At 40.8% G+C, this 21,550-nt stretch overlaps 2 protein-coding genes across 2 annotated transcripts; both read left to right on the top strand.

The window, feature by feature from the left end:
* The first annotated feature begins 920 nt into the window (after positions 1 to 920).
* On the top strand, positions 921 to 6,741 carry LOC134810931 (ras-related C3 botulinum toxin substrate 1-like). Its single transcript, XM_063818006.1, has 4 exons — positions 921 to 1,336; positions 1,945 to 2,061; positions 3,016 to 3,153; positions 5,326 to 6,741. Exons 1-4 carry the CDS (start codon positions 1,154 to 1,156, stop codon positions 5,464 to 5,466), a joined length of 579 nt encoding a protein of 192 aa, XP_063674076.1. The 5' UTR covers positions 921 to 1,153; the 3' UTR covers positions 5,467 to 6,741.
* Positions 6,742 to 15,866: 9,125 nt separating this feature from the next.
* LOC134818618 (tRNA:m(4)X modification enzyme TRM13 homolog) lies at positions 15,867 to 17,371 on the top strand. The gene has a single exon (XM_063828260.1). It carries the CDS (start codon positions 15,877 to 15,879, stop codon positions 17,146 to 17,148), a length of 1,272 nt encoding a protein of 423 aa, XP_063684330.1. The 5' UTR covers positions 15,867 to 15,876; the 3' UTR covers positions 17,149 to 17,371.
* The last annotated feature ends 4,179 nt before the right edge of the window (positions 17,372 to 21,550 follow it).

The following is a 21,550-nucleotide window of genomic DNA, read 5'->3' on the forward strand; positions in this document are numbered from 1 at the left end:
GATTTCTATGAATTGACGATTGTGTTCTGTCACACCGGGGTGTAGGATGTAACGATTGGAAGCAGTAATAAACTGTTAATAAGATAACATTTAAAAGAGGAAGATATCTAATGTCAGATTATTTGTATATATTATATTTATATATTATATCTATTGTGTTCAGAGGCTGGGATTTCCCCACCCAAACATATGTCATCACTATATTCAGGTTTCTTACATAGAATGATAATGGTGCTTACATCATCCTCTAGTTGTACTGTTAAACTTACATCCCATATCAATATTACTTCATCTCTGTATTACTTCATCTCAATGTCCGATTAAGGTGATCTGTTAAGAACACGTCATTCATTTTAAATCCTTTGCAGTTTACACTCTCATGTCAGTTGTATTAATAATATTGCAAGTAGTTTCATTGTAATTTGTTATTAAGCAATAATGTTAATTCGTAAGGTGAGCAAAAGAGTAAAAATGTTACTCAACGTGACATTTGGTCGCTACATGATAAACAGGGTTAGATTAAGTTATCGCGCGAGTTAAACACTGAAATGTGAGACTGTATTGGTGGTGACTCAGCACCAATATAATGTACAATCTCTCTCTCTCTCTCTCTGTACAGTGTACATGTACCTACTGAGATAGTGTCTGATCTAAGAGAAGAAGGAAGGGCAAAGGCTACTCGGATTACACCAGTCAACACTGTGTATTTCTCTAAACTTGTCGCTCCGCTATGTTTTGCGTAAACCGACTACACCCTTAAAAGTATGTCACCTTTTGAAGATTGATGATACCCGAAATGCACCATTTAAAAAAATAGGGATTCTTTAACTTTTATTTCTGTATTTATCTGCGCATGATTAATCATAACAAGCTGTAACATCTTCTAACTGTCACATCCTCAATAGCTGTAACATCTTCTAACTGTCACATTCTCAATAACTGTAACATCTTCTAACTGTCACATCCTCAATAGCTGTAACATCTTCTAACTGTCACATCCTCAATAGCTGTAACATCTTCTAACTGTCACATCCTCAATAGCTGTAACATCTTCTAACTGTCACATCCTCAATAACTGTAACATCTTCTAACTGTCACATCCTCAATAACTGTAACATCTTCTAACTGTCACATCCTCAATAGCTGTAACAAGATGCAGAATATCAAGTGTGTAGTGGTTGGTGACGGAGCGGTTGGTAAAACTTGTCTCCTCATCTCTTACACTTCCAACGCTTTCCCCGGCGAGTATGTACCTACTGTATTCGATAACTACAGCACCAACGTCATGATCAACGGCAGACCTATTAACCTGGGGCTCTGGGATACCGCTGGACAGGTAGGCCTACTTTATAATCCTTGAGATAACAACCTACACACAATTATATCTTACATTAGTTAGTCAGACCTTGTAAACGCTTCATTACAGTAACTCACTGCCTCTTAATGGTCTATGTTAATTGTTATCTTAGTCTAAAATTACTACACGGGACTCTAGAGTCTAGAGTAGTGGGACTATGAAAAACTTCCATTCTGAGAGGGACAATTTGTACAAAAATTGTAAAACGGAGTGCATTTGATTTTAAATTATGTTAAAATTAAATTATTGTTATTATGACTATTGACTAGTCCCTTAGGTTGACCACTTTTAATATTAAGTTGAGTAACAAAAATATTAAGTTGAGTAACAACAATATTAAGTTGAGTAACAACCGTAAGTTTTACATTTGATGAAAGAGAATTAGGATTCCTCTAACCCATTAATCTATAGTTATGTAAGAAAGTTGGCATCACATATCATTATAATACCTAGTGTAGTAGTATAATAAGTAATTAACTCTACCCAGACTTAAGGAAACATTACTCTGTAACTACCTACTTATTCTGTAATTATCTTTTATATTAACCCAGACTCTGAATCTGTAACTACCTACCTACTAATCGCAGGAAGATTACGACAGGTTACGACCTCTATCCTACCCCCAAACAGATGTGTTTCTGGTATGTTTCTCAATCGTGAACCCTCATTCCTACGGCAATGTCAGAGTTAAATGGCATCCTGAGGTTAGTCTCTGTTGTCGCGAGTCACGTGACTCCTGTATTCGAAATTACACATCTATGTAATGTCTCCTCAGTCGACCTAGCCGAGTGATCGGAAAAGTTGATTGAGGGTTATGCCAAAATATAAGAATCTTCTTGTGTAGTAAAGTGTAGTAGTGTAGTAGTGTAGTAGTGTAGTAGTAGTGTAGTAGTGTAGTAGTGTAGTAACTAGTAGTGTAGTAGTGTAGTAGTGTAGTAGTGTAGTAGTAACTAGTAGTAACTAGTAGTGTAGTAGTGTAGTAGCGTAGTAGTGTAGTAGTGTAGTAGTGTAGTAGTGTAGTAGCGTAGTAGTGTAGTAGTGTAGTGGTGTAGTAGTGTAGTAGTGTAGTAGTGTAGTAGTGTAGTAGTGTAGTAGTGTAGTAGTGTAGTAGTGTAGTAGTGTAGTAGTAGTAGTAGTGTAGTAGTAGTGTAGTAGTAGTGTAGTAGTAGTGTAGTAGTAGTGTAGTAGTAGTGTAGTAGTAGTGTAGTAGTAGTGTAGTAGTAGTGTAGTAGTGTAGTAGTGTAGTAGTGTAGTAGTGTAGTAGTGTAGTAGTGTAGTGGTGTAGTAGTGTAGTAGTGTAGTAGTGTAGTAGTGTAGTAGTGTAGTAGTGTAGTAGTGTAGTAGTGTAGTAGTGTAGTAGTGTAGTAGTGTAGTAGTGTAGTAGTGTAGTAGTGTAGTAGTGTAGTAGTGTAGTAGTGTAGTAGTGTAGTAGTGTAGTAGTGTAGTAGTGTAGTAGTGTGCTAATAGTTAGTCTGTCAGATAAACATCCTCTAGTTGCCACTGTTAAACTTTACACCGTCATTTTTACGTTCTTCCAACTATTTTTACTGATTTGGTGCGCAACTCTATAGAAATTGTGAAAACTTGCTATAATGATAACTAGAATGTAATGATCTAAGCGTGATGACTTGTAGTAGCATATAGCGCCCACTCCCCAGGTACGACACCACTGTCCGAGCACCCCCATTGTGCTGGTGGGAACCAAGCTAGATCTCCGAGACGACAAGAACACTCTGGACAAACTGAAACAGAGCAAACAAAGTCCAGTCACCCAGGCTCAGGGCTTCTCGCTGGAGGTGAGTTGAACATCAGTTACATTTTTAGTTTAGTACAGCATAAAGTAACCATACCATAAAAATCTGATGTAGTGATGGGTGTCCACCCACAATCTGATGTAGTGATGGGTGTCCACCCACAATCTGATGTAGTGATGGGTGTCCACCCACAATCTGATGTAGTGATGGGTGTCCACCCACAATCTCATGTAGTGATGGGTGTCCACCCACAATCTCATGTAGTGATGGGTGTCCACCCACAATCTCATGTAGTGATGGGTGTCCACCCACAATCTCATGTAGTGATGGGTGTCCACCCACAATCTCATGTAGTGATGGGTGTCCACCCACAATCTCATGTAGTGATGGGTGTCCACCCACAATCTCATGTAGTGATGGGTGTCCACCCACAATCTCATGTAGTGATGGGTGTCCACCCACAATCTCATGTAGTGATGGGTGTCCACCCACAATCTCATGTAGTGATGGGTGTCCACCCACAATCTCATGTAGTGATGGGTGTCCACCCACAATCTCATGTAGTGATGGGTGTCCACCCACAATCTCATGTAGTGATGGGTGTCCACCCACAATCTCATGTAGTGATGGGTGTCCACCCACAATCTCATGTAGTGATGGGTGTCCACCCACAATCTCATGTAGTGATGGGTGTCCACCCACAATCTCATGTAGTGATGGGTGTCCACCCACAATCTCATGTAGTGATGGGTGTCCACCCACAATCTCATGTAGTGATGGGTGTCCACCCACAATCTCATGTAGTGATGGGTGTCCACCCACAATCTCATGTAGTGATGGGTGTCCACCCACAATCTCATGTAGTGATGGGTGTCCACCCACAATCTCATGTAGTGATGGGTGTCCACCCGCAATCTCATGTAGTGATGGGTGTCCACCCGCAATCTCATGTAGTGATGGGTGTCCACCCACAATCTCATGTAGTGATGGGTGTCCACCCACAATCTCATGTAGTGATGGGTGTCCACCCACAATCTCATGTAGTGATGGGTGTCCACCCACAATCTCATGTAGTGATGGGTGTCCACCCGCAATCTCATGTAGTGATGGGTGTCCACCCGCAATCTCATGTAGTGATGGGTGTCCACCCACAATCTCATGTAGTGATGGGTGTCCACCCGCAATCTCATGTAGTGATGGGTGTCCACCCGCAATCTCATGTAGTGATGGGTGTCCACCCGCAATCTCATGTAGTGATGGGTGTCCACCCGCAATCTCATGTAGTGATGGGTGTCCACCCACAATCTCATGTAGTGATGGGTGTCCACCCACAATCTCATGTAGTGATGGGTGTCCACCCACAATCTCATGTAGTGATGGGTGTCCACCCACAATCTCATGTAGTGATGGGTGTCCACCCACAATCTCATGTAGTGATGGGTGTCCACCCACAATCTCATGTAGTGATGGGTGTCCACCCACAATCTCATGTAGTGATGGGTGTCCACCCGCAATCTCATGTAGTGATGGGTGTCCACCCACAATCTCATGTAGTGATGGGTGTCCACCCACAATCTCATGTAGTGATGGGTGTCCACCCACAATCTCATGTAGTGATGGGTGTCCACCCGCAATCTCATGTAGTGATGGGTGTCCACCCGCAATCTCATGTAGTGATGGGTGTCCACCCGCAATCTCATGTAGTGATGGGTGTCCACCCACAATCTCATGTAGTGATGGGTGTCCACCCACAATCTCATGTAGTGATGGGTGTCCACCCACAATCTCATGTAGTGATGGGTGTCCACCCGCAATCTCATGTAGTGATGGGTGTCCACCCACAATCTCATGTAGTGATGGGTGTCCACCCGCAATCTCATGTAGTGATGGGTGTCCACCCACAATCTCATGTAGTGATGGGTGTCCACCCACAATCTCATGTAGTGATGGGTGTCCACCCACTATCTCATGTAGTGATGGGTGTCCACCCACTATCTCATGTAGTGATGGGTGTCCACCCACAATCTTCAAATAGTCCCACCAAAATAATCTTCTTTTCTTTTGTCGAGTGTCGTAAAAAGCATCATGTGAAAATGTAAGCTGTGTAAACTGTGTAAACTGTAGTTTACAACCTGCTTATTATGACTGCTGCCCATTTGTTTAACTTTATCTTCCTCATGTAGGGTTATTTTCTTAGCCACTAATTTATTTCAGAAAGAAATAGGTTCAGTGAAGTACGTGGAGTGCAGTGCTCTGACTCAGAAAGGATTGAAGCAAGTGTTCGACGAGGCGATAAAAGCAGTTTTGGAGCCCAAGAAGAAGAAAGATAAGAAGCAGCCTTGTCTACTGTTGTAATGTACAGATACAGTAGCTTGTGTGTCGAATATTGGACCTTGCAAGACACACACAAACCCACCCGTACGCAAAGCTTTGCGTACCGCGCACGCAAGCCCGTGCTGCGCGCACGCGAGCCTCTGCTGCGCCGTCATTTCCCTAGTATTACAATGAACTAATGACATTATTAAAATCTGCACAAATTGTCTGAGTGAGAAAATGTTTGCTCAGTTTTACTGTACAAACCCCCCTCCAGGTGTACAAACAATGTCCGCTTATTTCTCGGAGTATTTTGGTTGAAAAGTGTGTTTTAACGTATAGCTGTGCGTCCTAACAATCAACTAGATATTATATTTGATATATTGTGTAGCTTTCTTATTCCATCATAGTTCATCTTTGTGGTAAATTAAAACTAAATTCTTTACCTTCCATTGACGATGACATTTTCAGTTTGTTTTTTTGGAAGATTTTTAAAATTAAAATGTCCCTTAGGCTTAGCATTAAACTATTTTGATAAAGATCACCACAGAATGTGTTTCGAAGCGATTGTATTTTTGTACTAGTTCTGTATTTTCAACTGTGTGATAACAAGTTGCACAAAATGGTTTTAACCGCTTGATAAAAGTTCGATATTAATGTAAGTTTTTTGTCTTACAAATTTTACATTTTAAGACTAGGTTTCTGATATTGATAGAATATTTGACTCTTTCAATACATGCCTGTCACTTATAATCGGATACACTGAAGTAACTTTCTTAGATTGATGATTTCATACAGTGTGTTTCTGTTGACGAGGCACGTGCAATTTGTAATTTTTGTTATATATGATTTTTACCGATTTAAATTTTTATGTTTAACTTACAATCATTATTAATTGTTCTAGTGCTGATCCAATATATACGTATCGTTTTTAGGAGATGTTTCCACTTTTTGTACGGGCCAAGCTTAGTGTTGTTTACACTGTTTGTAAAAGCCGGGTTAAAAGTTAATGTTAAATATAAGACCACAGTGTGAGCGTGCATATAGTGACGTCATTATAATGACGTCATTATACTTTGTTGCGTAATATTCTTCTTCTGATCCTACACTCACATTAGTTTACCAACTATTTACACTTCAGTTCATTATTTTACCTTTAAAGTAACATGAACACACTATTACCTTTTGAGTATGTTCGCAGTTGGTGAGTTGGACTGAATCGCCGTAATCTAGTAAAATGAATTCCGGGAATTGTTGAGCCTTGAAAGGCAATTCGATAATTATAATTGGTAATTTGATGTTTTGAAATCCTTCTAATTTCTACGGTTTTATTGTTAAAAAAAAAGGAAGAACTTAATAACTACATACGTAGCTCATGTTAGATTCTGAATTGTTAACGCAATTATCTAACTCGTGGACAGAAATAAAATTACAAATATATGTGCACATTTCAGTTTATGTCACAGTTTACTCTACAGTCAAACCTCTCTATACCGGGCCTCTCGGGGATAACGAAAGTGTAACATGGTTCCCAATCCCCAGTATCTGTAGCTTCTCAAATTGCGTTTCAAGCGTCTTATATAATTATATACCACCTGCCTTTCATGCACTTAAAAATGGAAAATTGTTTGGAAAATTTGCCAAATATCGCCGGTGGCACATTTGCAATCTGAGAGAATTAGTCGCGTCAAAGTGATAAATATACATTATAATATGTACTACTTATGCTAGTATAATGATATACTATTATACTTGTGTGGCTTCCTGTGTACCTATCTGAACAACTCGCCCTACTTTACTCAGTCACCATGTGAATTCCTTTTTAACTAGTGCTAGCAGTATTTTGTTACAGAACATCAGCTCTGTAAGAAGTGTAGAGGAATGTGCGTGTGCGTGTGTACTGTACTGGGTGTGTTGCCTCCCCCCACACAGTCTGTGTATTGTACTACTTCACTCCACTCACCACCTAACATAACGGCTCAGATTACTCAGAGATAAGAGAGCTTCTCCCGTGCCGAGAGAGCTACATTGTCTGTTATCACCAACCATCATGTCATTAGGTCCTGGTATTAGGTCCCCGTATTAGGTCCTAGTATTAGGTCCTAGTATTAGGTCCTGGTATTAGGTCCTGGTATTAGGTCCTAGTATTAGGTCCTGGTATTAGGTCCCCGTATTAGGTCCTAGTATTAGGTCCTAGTATTAGGTCCTAGTATTAGGTCCTAGTATTAGGTCCTAGTATTAGGTCCTAGTATTAGGTCCTGGTATTAGGTCCCAGTATTAGGTCCCCGTATTAGGTCCTAGTATTAGGTCCCCGTATTAGGTCCTAGTATTAGGTCCTAGTATTACTATTAGGTCCTAGTATTAGGTCCTAGTATTAGGTCCTAGTATTAGGTCCCCGTATTAGGTCCTAGTATTAGGTCCCCGTATTAGGTCCTAGTATTAGGTCCTAGTATTAGGTCCCCGTATTAGGTCCTCGTATTAGGTCCTAGTATTAGGTCCTCGTATTAGGTCCTCGTATTAGGTCCTCGTATTAGGTCCCCGTATTAGGTCCTGGTATTAGGTCCTAGTATTAGGTCCTAGTATTAGGTCCCCGTATTAGGTCCTAGTATTAGGTCCTAGTATTAGGTCCTCGTATTAGGTCCTCGTATTAGGTCCTAGTATTAGGTCCTCGTATTAGGTCCTAGTATTAGGTCCTAGTATTAGGTCCTCGTATTAGGTCCTCGTATTAGGTCCTAGTATTAGGTCCTCGTATTAGGTCCTAGTATTAGGTCCCCGTATTAGGTCCTCGTATTAGGTCCTCGTATTAAGTCCCCGTATTAGGTCCTAGTATTAGGTCCTCGTATTAGGTCCCCGTATTAGGTCCCCGTATTAGGTCCCCGTATTAGGTCCTAGTATTAGGTCCCCGTATTAGGTCCCCGTATTAGGTCCCCGTATTAGGTCCTGGTATTAGGTCCCCGTATTAGGTCCTAGTATTAGGTCCTAGTATTAGGTCCCCGTATTAGGTCCTGGTATTAGGTCCCCGTATTAGGTCCCCGTATTAGGTCCCCGTATTAGGTCCCCGTATTAGGTCCTTGTATTAGGTCCCCGTATTAGGTCCTAGTATTAGGTCCCCGTATTAGGTCCTTGTATTAGGTCCCCGTATTATGTCCTAGTATTAGGTCCTCGTATTAGGTCCCCGTATTAGGTCCTAGTATTAGGTCCTAGTATTAGGTCCCCGTATTAGGTCCTTGTATTAGGTCCCCGTATTAGGTCCCCGTATTAGGTCCTAGTATTAGGTCCCCGTATTAGGTCCTAGTATTAGGTCCTAGTATTACTATTAGGTCCTAGTATTAGGTCCTAGTATTAGGTCCTAGTATTAGGTCCCCGTATTAGGTCCTAGTATTAGGTCCCCGTATTAGGTCCTAGTATTAGGTCCTAGTATTAGGTCCCCGTATTAGGTCCTCGTATTAGGTCCTAGTATTAGGTCCTCGTATTAGGTCCTCGTATTAGGTCCTCGTATTAGGTCCCCGTATTAGGTCCTGGTATTAGGTCCTAGTATTAGGTCCTCGTATTAAGTCCCCGTATTAGGTCCTAGTATTAGGTCCTCGTATTAGGTCCCCGTATTAGGTCCCCGTATTAGGTCCCCGTATTAGGTCCTAGTATTAGGTCCCCGTATTAGGTCCCCGTATTAGGTCCCCGTATTAGGTCCTGGTATTAGGTCCCCGTATTAGGTCCTAGTATTAGGTCCTAGTATTAGGTCCCCGTATTAGGTCCTGGTATTAGGTCCCCGTATTAGGTCCCCGTATTAGGTCCCCGTATTAGGTCCCCGTATTAGGTCCTTGTATTAGGTCCCCGTATTAGGTCCTAGTATTAGGTCCCCGTATTAGGTCCTTGTATTAGGTCCCCGTATTATGTCCTAGTATTAGGTCCTCGTATTAGGTCCCCGTATTAGGTCCTAGTATTAGGTCCTAGTATTAGGTCCCCGTATTAGGTCCTTGTATTAGGTCCCCGTATTAGGTCCCCGTATTAGGTCCTAGTATTAGGTCCTCGTATTAGGTCCCCGTATTAGGTCCCCGTATTAGGTCCTTGTATTAGGTCCCCGTATTAGGTCCCCGTATTAGGTCCCCGTATTAGGTCCTTGTATTAGGTCCCCGTATTAGGTCCTAGTATTAGGTCCCCGTATTGTTACACTATGATGATGAGTTTGGGGTACTCGTCTCCTAATTTGAGTAAGATAAGAACCTCCGTATTACAAGTGATAAGACCCTCTGTATTACGAGTGATAAGACCCTCTGTACTGTATTACGAGTGATAAGACCCTCTGTACTGTATTACGAGTGATAAGACCCTCTGTACTGTATTACGAGTGATAAGACCCCCCTCTGTACTGTATTAGGAGTGATAAGACCCTCTGTACTGTATTACGGGTGATAAGACCCTCTGTACTGTATTACGAGTGATAAGACCCTCTGTATTACGAGTGATAAGACCCTCTGTACTGTATTACGGGTGATAAGACCGTCTGTACTGTATTACGAGTGATAAGACCCTCTGTACTATATTACGAGTGAAAAGACCCTCTGTACTGTATTACGAGTGATAAGACCCCCCTCTGTACTGTATTACGAGTGATAAGACCCTCTGTACTGTATTACGAGTGATAAGACCCTCTGTACTGTATTACGAGTGATAAGACCCTCTGTACTGTATTAGGAGTGATAAGAACCTCTGTACTGTATTACGAGTGATAAGACCCCCCTCTGTACTGTATTACGAGTGATAAGACCCCCCTCTGTACTGTATTACGAGTGATAAGACCCCCCTCTGTACTGTATTACGAATGATAAGACCCTCTGTACTGTATTACGAGTGATAAGACCCCCCTCTGTACTGTATTACGAGTGATAAGACCCCCCTCTGTACTGTATTACGAGTGATAAGACCCCCCTCTGTACTGTATTACGAGTGATAAGACCCCCCTCTGTACTGTATTACGAGTGATAAGACCCCCCTCTGTACTGTATTACGAGTGATAAGACCCCCTCTGTACTGTATTACGAGTGATAAGACCCCCCTCTGTACTGTATTACGAGTGATAAGACCCCCCTCTGTACTGTATTACGAATGATAAGACCTTCTGTACTGTATTACGAGTGATAAGACCCCCCTCTGTACTGTATTACGAGTGATAAGACCCCCCTTTGTACTGTATTACGAGTGATAAGACCCCCCTCTGTACTGTATTACGAGTGATAAGACCCCCCTCTGTACTGTATTACGAGTGATAAGACCCCCCTCTGTACTGTATTACGAGTGATAAGACCCCCCTCTGTACTGTATTACGAGTGATAAGACCCCCTCTGTACTGTATTACGAGTGATAATACCCCCCTCTGTACTGTATTACGAGTGATAAGACCCCCCTCTGTACTGTATTACGAGTGAAAAGACCCTCTGTACTGTATTACGAGTGATAAGACCCCCCTCTGTACTGTATTACGAGTGATAAGACCCTCTGTACTGTATTACGAGTGATAAGACCCTCTGTACTGTATTACGAGTGATAAGACCCTCTGTACTGTATTAGGAGTGATAAGAACCTCTGTACTGTATTACGAGTGATAAGACCCCCCTCTGTACTGTATTACGAGTGATAAGACCCCCCTCTGTACTGTATTACGAGTGATAAGACCCCCCTCTGTACTGTATTACGAATGATAAGACCCTCTGTACTGTATTACGAGTGATAAGACCCCCCTCTGTACTGTATTACGAGTGATAAGACCCCCCTCTGTACTGTATTACGAGTGATAAGACCCCCTCTGTACTGTATTACGAGTGATAAGACCCCCCTCTGTACTGTATTACGAGTGATACGACCCCCCTCTGTACTGTATTACGAGTGATAAGACCCCCCTCTGTACTGTATTACGAATGATAAGACCTTCTGTACTGTATTACGAGTGATAAGACCCCCCTCTGTACTGTATTACGAGTGATAAGACCCCCCTCTGTACTGTATTACGAGTGATAAGACCCCCCTCTGTACTGTATTACGAGTGATAAGACCCCCTCTGTACTGTATTACGAGTGATAAGACCCCCTCTGTACTGTATTACGAGTGATAAGACCCCCCTCTGTACTGTATTACGAGTGATAAGACCCCCCTCTGTACTGTATTACGAGTGATAAGACCCCCCTCTGTACTGTATTACGAGTGATAAGACCCCCTCTGTACTGTATTACGAGTGATAAGACCCCCCTCTGTACTGTATTACGAGTGATAAGACCCCCCTCTGTACTGTATTACGAATGATAAGACCTTCTGTACTGTATTACGAGTGATAAGACCCCCCTCTGTACTGTATTACGAGTGATAAGACCCCCCTTTGTACTGTATTACGAGTGATAAGACCCCCCTCTGTACTGTATTACGAGTGATAAGACCCCCCTCTGTACTGTATTACGAGTGATAAGACCCCCCTCTGTACTGTATTACGAGTGATAAGACCCCCCTCTGTACTGTATTACGAGTGATAAGACCCCCTCTGTACTGTATTACGAGTGATAATACCCCCCTCTGTACTGTATTACGAGTGATAAGACCCCCCTCTGTACTGTATTACGAGTGAAAAGACCCTCTGTACTGTATTACGAGTGATAAGACCCCCCTCTGTACTGTATTACGAGTGATAAGACCCTCTGTACTGTATTACGAGTGATAAGACCCTCTGTACTGTATTACGAGTGATAAGACCCTCTGTACTGTATTAGGAGTGATAAGAACCTCTGTACTGTATTACGAGTGATAAGACCCCCCTCTGTACTGTATTACGAGTGATAAGACCCCCCTCTGTACTGTATTACGAGTGATAAGACCCCCCTCTGTACTGTATTACGAATGATAAGACCCTCTGTACTGTATTACGAGTGATAAGACCCCCCTCTGTACTGTATTACGAGTGATAAGACCCCCCCCTGTACTGTATTACGAGTGATAAGACCCCCCTCTGTACTGTATTACGAGTGATAAGACCCCCCTCTGTACTGTATTACGAGTGATAAGACCCCCCTCTGTACTGTATTACGAGTGATAAGACCCCCCTCTGTACTGTATTACGAATGATAAGACCTTCTGTACTGTATTACGAGTGATAAGACCCCCTTCTGTACTGTATTACGAGTGATAAGACCCCCCTCTGTACTGTATTACGAGTGATAAGACCCCCCTCTGTACTGTATTACGAGTGATAAGACCCCCCTCTGTACTGTATTACGAGTGATAAGACCCCCTCTGTACTGTATTACGAGTGATAAGACCCCCCTCTGTACTGTATTACGAGTGATAAGACCCCCCTCTGTACTGTATTACGAATGATAAGACCTTCTGTACTGTATTACGAGTGATAAGACCCCCCTCTGTACTGTATTACGAGTGATAAGACCCCCCTCTGTACTGTATTACGAGTGATAAGACCCCCCTCTGTACTGTATTACGAGTGATAAGACCCCCCTCTGTACTGTATTACGAGTGATAAGACCACCCTCTGTACTGTATTACGAGTGATAAGACCCCCCTCTGTACTGTATTACGAGTGATAAGTCCCCCCTCTGTACTGTATTACGAGTGATAAGACCCCCCTCTGTACTGTATTACGAGTGATAAGACCCCCCTCTGTACTGTATTATGAGTGATAATACCCCCCTCTGTACTGTATTACGAGTGATAAGACCCCCCTCTGTACTGTATTACGAGTGATAAGACCCCCCTCTGTACTGTATTACGAGTGATAAGACCCCCTCTGTACTGTATTACGAGTGATAAGACCCCCCTCTGTACTGTATTACGAGTGATAAGACCCCCCTCTGTACTGTATTACGAGTGATAAGACCCCCCTCTGTACTGTATTACGAGTGATAAGACCCCCCTCTGTACTGTATTACGAGTGATAAGACCCCCCTCTGTACTGTATTACGAGTGATAAGACCCCCCTCTGTACTGTATTACGAGTGATAAGACCCCCCTCTGTACTGTATTACGAGTGATAAGACCCCCCTCTGTACTGTATTACGAGTGATAAGACCCCCCCCTCTGTACTGTATTACGAGTGATAAGACCCCCCTCTGTACTGTATTACGAGTGATAATACCCCCCTCTGTACTGTATTACGAGTGATAAGACCCCCCTCTGTACTGTATTACGAGTGATAAGACCCCCCCCTCTGTACTGTATTACAAGTGATAAGAACTTATTGCTGGGCGTGTACTAGTAGATTGAGGTCATATCTAACAAAAGATGTAGTGATGGAGCAATACAAATACTTCATGATGACACAGTATATAATACTTCATGATGACACATTATATAATACTGTTGACAACTTATTAACACCCCAATTCTTAACAACCTCTCCTGTAAACTCTGCTGTATTTTATTGGTGTTGCAAATGTACTTTTAACACATTCTACATAAATAATGTGTGAGGTGTTTAGAGAAACAAGTAAATGAATTAAATACATGTTGCTGGGATGGAAATATGTGCTCTGTAAGTTATACTATTATCATTTAATTATTAGGTATTCACTCATAAATTGATAGATAAATTAACGGATAAATAAAACTGCAATTGTATACAACTAACCAGTTAGTTACTACTAATTAACGTACCTTGCCAGGCACCATGTCTAACCCATGTAGTAGTGTATACTTATACTCCCTACTAATTAACGTACCTTGCCAGGCACCATGTCTAACCCATGTAGTAGTGTATACTTATACTCCCTACTAATTAACGTACCTTGCCAGGCACCATGTCTAACCCATGTAGTAGTGTATACTTATACTCCCTACTAATTAACGTACCTTGCCAGGCACCATGTCTAACCCATGTAGTAGTGTATACTTATACTCCCTACTAATTAACGTACCTTGCCAGGCACCATGTCTAACCCATGTAGTAGTGTATACTTATACTCCCTACTAATTAACGTACCTTGCCAGGCACCATGTCTAACCCATGTAGTAGTGTATACTTATACTCCCTACTAATTAACGTACCTTGCCAGGCACCATGTCTAACCCATGTAGTAGTGTATACTTATACTCCCTACTAATTAACGTACCTTGCCAGGCACCATGTCTAACCCATGTAGTAGTGTATACTTATACTCCCTACTAATTAACGTACCTTGCCAGGCACCATGTCTAACCCATGTAGTAGTGTATACTTATACTCCCTACTAATTAACGTACCTTGCCAGGCACCATGTCTAACCCATGGACCACTGACACTCCAGAAGGAAGCCTACTCTCCATCTTAAGAAGCCAGAGTTGTCATGGTAACATAACGGAGGAGGACATCTCTGACAATCCCTCCCTCAAGATAATATCAGCCCTGAAAGAGATCTCATATCTAACAGAAGCAATCCACTCCACAGAACTAGAGGTCCTGCACAGGAACCTGTACAAGACCAACGCGGCACTGCTAAGTGTGGGGAGTATGGGGGAGATAGAGAGTAGTGCGGAGGAGGTGTGTGAGTGTCTAACTCTAATACTGGATAACAGAGACACTCTAGTAGACAGACTCAAGTGTCCGCTAGAGGAAGGAAGGCTGGTTATAGAGGCCCGCTACCAGAAATACGCTGTAAAAACGTTTGAGCAGCTGGGTAGAGTACTGTCCCAGCTGACAGTGTACATTAGTAATGTGGAGAAGTATAAGAGTAGTCGTCTAGACGCCAGTAATATAGACCAGTCAGCCGGACAGATTGTGGAACTTTGTAACGCGCTCACAACTCTGTACGATAACTTCAGATCAGAGTATGAGAACTTGTTATCAATGAAAGAGTCCACTTGTATTCCCTCTACTTTGATAATATGATGATAATAATTAATAATAATCTATCTTACTATTTCGCATATCAATTGCAGTTATTACATGATATTTTAACAGATTTGGTAAGCTCGATGATATAAGATCAATCATACCCGAATGCTTGTTGGAGCAGTCTGATGGAAATATGCGAAGTTCTTTAGTATTAATAGCATGGTCCGAGAGTTTATACATTTTTATGTCTAATATGTAATTGGAACTGTAAAATATATATTATGATGCGAATATGAATGAATTCGATTTAGCGTTTCTGAATAACTATAATAATAATGTACGTTTACTACATTTTATTACCATCCGAAGGTGAAATATTCTAAATTCGTTGTCTCACTGTGATGATGGTACTGTTACCAGTGCGTGTATTAGATATGCTGCATTCCATCTCCATAGTTTTGAAACGGCAGAATACGTATGACGATCCTAATTACGATTTATCCTAATTCTATAACATTATCTTCAATCCATAAAAGCGTAAAGGAAGGCTAAGTAAAGGAAGTCAATAAATAAAACAAATTTCCGCTGTAATACACCCGTTAAAACTGCATATATTATATATTATATACCGCACATTTCAGACTGGGCACATGGCCATGGTAAGGAGTGAAGGTGCAGTTTGCTGCGCGCACTATGTGGAGCGTAAGAAGCGCCGCTGTAAGATGACGCCCCTGAAGAACAGCACCTACTGTGCAGGACACGCCTCACTCTACACTGAGGAACTGTCAGATAGGGTGCCCTGTCCCCTGGATCCCGCACACTTCATCAGCGCTGCTAAGCTACAACAGCATGTTAAAGTGTGCAATGCCCTTAAGTTCGACTACACTTCAGAACCTTACTTTAAAGCTAACGTTAACCTACCCCCTCCGCACGCAATCCAGGATTTAAGGAGAGAGCCCTTATCTAAACTTTCTATACAGCAACTAATTGGAACGTGTTTGAAGCTTCTTGAGTACGGAGTGGAGAGTAAAGTGTGTAAGACAGAAACTACGGAAACTGTTACTGATCTAGAGCAATACAGACCCTTGTTCCAGATAGGGACTAATGCGGGCAACTCAGCGGTCAGGCATGCTACTCAACAAGTAGCCTTGTTGAACGCTCTCTCTAACTTTCAAGTGCACAATGGTGCTGACACTAAGTTTCCTGACACGTGTTTTGTAGAGCTGGGAGCCGGGTCTGGTAAACTTAGTCAGTGGTTTCACTACAAAGCTAATCATTGCTTCTTTCTTCTTGTGGATAAACAGACTTGTCGCAGAAAGGCCGACAGTTACTTCAGAAAACAGAAGTGTAATTTTATTCGACTAAAAATGGACATAAAAGACATAGATGTGAGCGGAGTACCAGGACTGGGAGATTACAAGAGAGTCTGCTTCGCTTGTAAGCACTTGTGTGGTGGTGCAACAGACCTAGCACTTGTTGCCGCGGCGCAGTCAGGTCAGCACACCGAGACTACCGTTCTCATAGCCCTGTGTTGCCATCATCTGTGTTCCTGGGACTCATACTCGGGGAAGGACTACTTCATTACACATTTCAAACCTGAGGAATTCTACACGCTGTCCTCGCTTTCAGCTTGGGCTACCTGCTTCAAACTCGAAACGTTGCAGGTAGATAATCAAAAGGTTCTGAACGAACTGATAGAATCATTCCAGAAACACCCTGAATCTAACATTATACAAGAACATCTGGTTTTGGATAGGACCTTGCAATGGCACATCGGTAGATGTGCTAAGAATGCTTTAAACGACGGAAGAGCTCAATTTATGTTAAACAGTGGATTCAGAGTGCAGTTTTCTAAATATGTTAACATTGATATATCTCCTGAAAATACTGCGCTCTTGTGTTTCAAGGACGTCGCTTCTTAAACAATTAATCCTGGTGCTACAATACGATACGTTTTATTGTCATTCAATGACGGAAGTGATAGTTTTCGACTCAAATTTCAGTTACATACCGTACCCTTAGAACGGAAGTAAAATTATAAGTACTATCAATGGAACGCGCGAGTACAAATTGATTATGCGGACAGTGACTTTAAGGTGTTCAGTGAGCTAAGATTCTCGCGTCACGTGCGCGGCTTCCCTACTTCTGGATCAGCTGGCAAATTTCGTGTAACGGGAGTGGGGACGAAAGTTTCGTATTATTATTATTAGGTAAGGGGTCGTTCACTGTTCACATATTACGTAATCAGCCGAGGGGGGGTTTCCAAATGCTGAGGGGTAGTTCATATATAATTTATATACCCCCTTCTTTTTGAAATGAGGGGGGGGGGGGGCATGAATGGAGAAGATTGGGCGACATCTCAGATGTCGCCCAGATGTCATCTGTCCGACTTAAAAAATAGGTTATTTGGACAATAGTTTATGTCGGATTCTACCGTACGATTTTCTTAAAACTTTCCATAAAGTATGGTGGTTATAGGACAAATAATCTGTGTAAGTTTGAGCGAGTTTCTATGTGCCAAGTTTTTAAGATATTACCTTAAACACAAAAAATATATCTAATTCAGTGGTTTTCAGTGGTTCCAAAGCATAATAAAACAAATATTTAATAAAACAAATATTTATTTTTACGGCACAATCAAACAATATCAATAATAAATAAATCAGGGGAGGTTTGAAGAGGTTTCAAGTGCCGAAGGCCACTGCTTATCTTTAGGATTTGAGAGTGACCTGTGCTTGAAACCCCCTCAACCATCCACTACGTCAATATAAAACTTATTATACAAATATAGAAAAATATAATTATCTAAGCTAAAATTGCTTATTGGTCTAGTTTGGTGACATAGGAGAGCCCAGTTGAGTTTTAGTTTAGGTTTATGTTTTAAATCATAGTTTGAAAGGTTAGCCATGTTTCATGGCAGAGAGAGATATCATGTGTGCAGAGCCGTACCAGATGTAGAATTTGAGATATAATATAGATTAGTTACCATATATTAGGGTCACCTCGATTTTGGAGGGATAGCAAGTGCTTTTTAAGGTTAGATTTAATAATACCTGACAAGGCTGATAAGTCTGAATTTTTGGAAGACCCCGGGATTATTATCCCATCTACATTAGCATCACATATTTCGAATACATAGGGGATGAGATCATTCCATATTTTCGTAGAGGTGTACAAAAAGTTCTGTTGGGAGATATCTAACCTCAGTAATGGGACAATCAGACGAAGTTTTTCATTTCTAGGACAGAACTTGAAAAGATCTTTAATCGACTGGGGGACATCAAATTTAAGAATTTTGAATAGCTCCATAAATGTATGGTACATGTGCAGATTCTCCAGGTTCATAATTTTCTGCTCAGTGAATAGCGGTTTAGTGTGTTCAAGACAGTAGTTCTTTTTAGCCATATGTTCGTTATAAGTTCTTGAACGTGCACAGGTTAAGTAGTATTCTTTATGATCAAAATTGGGAATGTTACCAAATAGCAGTCGTATACATCGTTTTTGAATAGCAAAGATTTTATTCAGCTTATGTTTAGGGATCCCACCCCAGCAACTTATACAATAGCTAAGATGTGACATAAAAAGAGCATTGTATAGTTTCAAATATTCAGATTTGGGAATGAATTTGCAAATTCTCTTAATCGATACAATACTGGTATTCAGTATGGAGTTATGGAGTATGGAGTTATGGAGTTCAGCTTTAAAGATAAATGATTAAGATGTGGTTCCCAACATAGCTGTTCGTCTATTATCACCCCAAGAAATTTTGTACATTGAACTTTTTCTAGCTTTTTGCCATCTATTGAAATCGTTAGATTCCTGTTAAAGGGCCGTGTTCTAGCACAGGTCTGTGTTGCTCTTGACAAACCTGGCTGAAAATGCATAAAACAACTTTTCCCTGCATTTATATGTAACTTGTTAGACTCCATATAGTTACTGACCTGTTTCATTACATGATTAGCTTTTTCAAAAGCTTCCTGTGCTGAACGACCTATCACAAAAATATTTGTATCATCAGCAAACAGGACGAATTCAGCCAAACTTGAGGAGCTCACAATATCATTTATATAAATCAGAAATAGTAGAGGTCCTAACACTGACCCCTGGGGTACACCATACTCAACTGAACACTTGTCCGATTTTTCAGTTTGAAAAGAAGTTACTTGGCTACGGTTTGTTAGATAGCTAGCAAGAGTTTTTAGTGCAATACCTCTTACTCCATAGTGTTCAAGTTTATGCAGGAGTTTATCGTGCTCAATTGTGTCAAATGCTTTACTTAGATCAATAAATATTCCAATTACATGATTTTTCTGTTCAATCTCATTAAGTATTTTATTGACAGAATAGTTTACGGCATGAGATGTTGAGTGTTGTTTTCTAAAACCAAATTGTCGATCATAAATCACGTTCATAGCACTGAGGTAATTATATAACCTATTATAAATTATTTTTTCAAGTATTTTGCCAAATATCGGTAATGTAGAAACAGGTCGATAGTTATCAAGGCATCGTGAGTCTCCTTTTTTATAAATTGGTGTAATAGAGCCCGTTTTAAGCTTGTTTGGAAAGACCCCATTGTCCAAGAACCAATTAAAGAATCTAGAGATATGACCAGACAGATAATTTACACTCTTTTTTAAGACTTTAACAGAGATATCACTTGCCTTCCCATTTTCAAGGCTACCAATAATTTTACTTATCTCTTCCTCGTCACAGGGGCTGAGAAAAAAAGAGTTCACTATTCTTTCTCTGCCCTTGAGGTATTGTTTAAACTTCGTTTTATTGAAATTGCCATCAGTTACCGTACGAGATGGTACAGAAGATTGAACTTTTGAATTAAGATTACGAGCAATAGACGAGAAGTAGATGTTAAATCCGTTGGCAATCTCACGGCGTTCAGTTACAATTCTACCATCAATTAAGAATGATGCTTTTATATCTTTTTTAGATTTACCCCTGAGTTCGTTGATCAATTCCCAGGTTTTTTTAATATTTCCTTTAGCAAGTTCAAATTTTTTCCCATAGTGGGCTTTTTTCGCAGATTTTATAGCTTTGTTTAAGATAGAACGATACTCCTTATACTTAAGATATAAAGTTTCCTCACCTAATGGGTTGATTTTGGTACACGAAGCCTTCCATCGCTTGTAGTGAAAGCCTTTAGTAAACACAGATTTAATTAACGCAGAAGTGATCCATGGATTCATCAATCTATTGCGTTTTGATTGAAAACCAGCAGTACAGTCCACTTTGAAATTCAGTTCGATTTTTTCGTGGACAGTTTCGACAAATTTTTCAAAACCTTCCTCATCATACGAAAAGTTCGATTGGTAGATATCCTTTCCAATATCATTAAGGAAACTTTCTATATTAGACTCACAGTAATCATACTTAGGTTTAAGTTTGGCAGTATTTGAACTCTCTTTAATATTACACGATATGAAACAGAAGATGGGGTTATGATGGGAAATCTTGGATTCAAGAATTCCAGATCCTAACACACGCTCAGTAGAGTTCACTAAAATATTATCAATTAAGCTTTCATTGCAACCCGGCTTGGCATGGGTGGCAATCGATATCAAAGGGATTAAATTGTTACTGTAGATAGTTTGTTCAAATTCAGCTATGTTTCGTCCCTGGGCCAAAAGATCAACATTGAAGTCACCTGTCAAGGCTACATTATTAGACGGTAGAAATTTCATCAACACATCAAGCTCAGCAAGTGCATCTTGAATATCACCACTAGGGGGCCTGTAAACAACACCAGCAATCTGTGGAACCTCTGTGTTAGTGATCTCAACGAAAAGTGTTTCAAGATTGTCAGAGCATTTACATAACTTTTCGATTCGGCTGTATTGGTACTGATTGTCAATATATATACCAAGGCCACTACCTTTCTTTTTCCCATCAGTTTTAGAGTTGTACTCACTGCTGTAACCATCAATTTTGTATAGATCTTTATTTTCCTCATTAATGTTTGTTTCAGCTAGCGCAATAACTGCAAATTTCTCATCATATTGACTCATATCAGTAATAAAGCTGTCAAAGTTAGATGCGTTCCCATCAATGTTGTTAAACACAATAGATATAAACGGCTTGTTATGGTTAAGTATGTTTTTTGACAGCCGGTTGAAATTTGTCATGTTATAATACCTACAGTCTTTTAGAATGTTTGAAATAGTCTCCATATCCTCGTCTCTTTCTACAGTGTTGGGATCATATTTGTCATAAATAATTGAGTTAAAAGGATTGTACCTTTGGGATTTGAAGGCGTAACACTGACTGCAGTGCCACATTTGTTTAACATGATCAAATTTAAAACTCTGT

This window comes from Bolinopsis microptera, chromosome 1 (assembly GCF_026151205.1).
Source record: "Bolinopsis microptera isolate Bmic1 chromosome 1, MBARI_Bmic_1.0, whole genome shotgun sequence".
NCBI classification, from domain to species: Eukaryota; Metazoa; Ctenophora; class Tentaculata; order Lobata; family Bolinopsidae; genus Bolinopsis; species Bolinopsis microptera.

Coding starts and splice junctions, on each gene's coding strand:
- LOC134810931 (XM_063818006.1), top strand. CDS start 1,154: ATGCAGAATATCAAGTGTGTAGTGGTTGGTGACGGAGCGGTTGGTAAA. Junction 1,337..1,944: donor TCTGGGATACCGCTGGACAG/GTAGGCCTACTT, acceptor TACTAATCGCAG/GAAGATTACGACAGGTTACG. Junction 2,062..3,015: donor GAGTTAAATGGCATCCTGAG/GTTAGTCTCTGT, acceptor CCCACTCCCCAG/GTACGACACCACTGTCCGAG.
- LOC134818618 (XM_063828260.1), top strand. CDS start 15,877: ATGGCCATGGTAAGGAGTGAAGGTGCAGTTTGCTGCGCGCACTATGTG.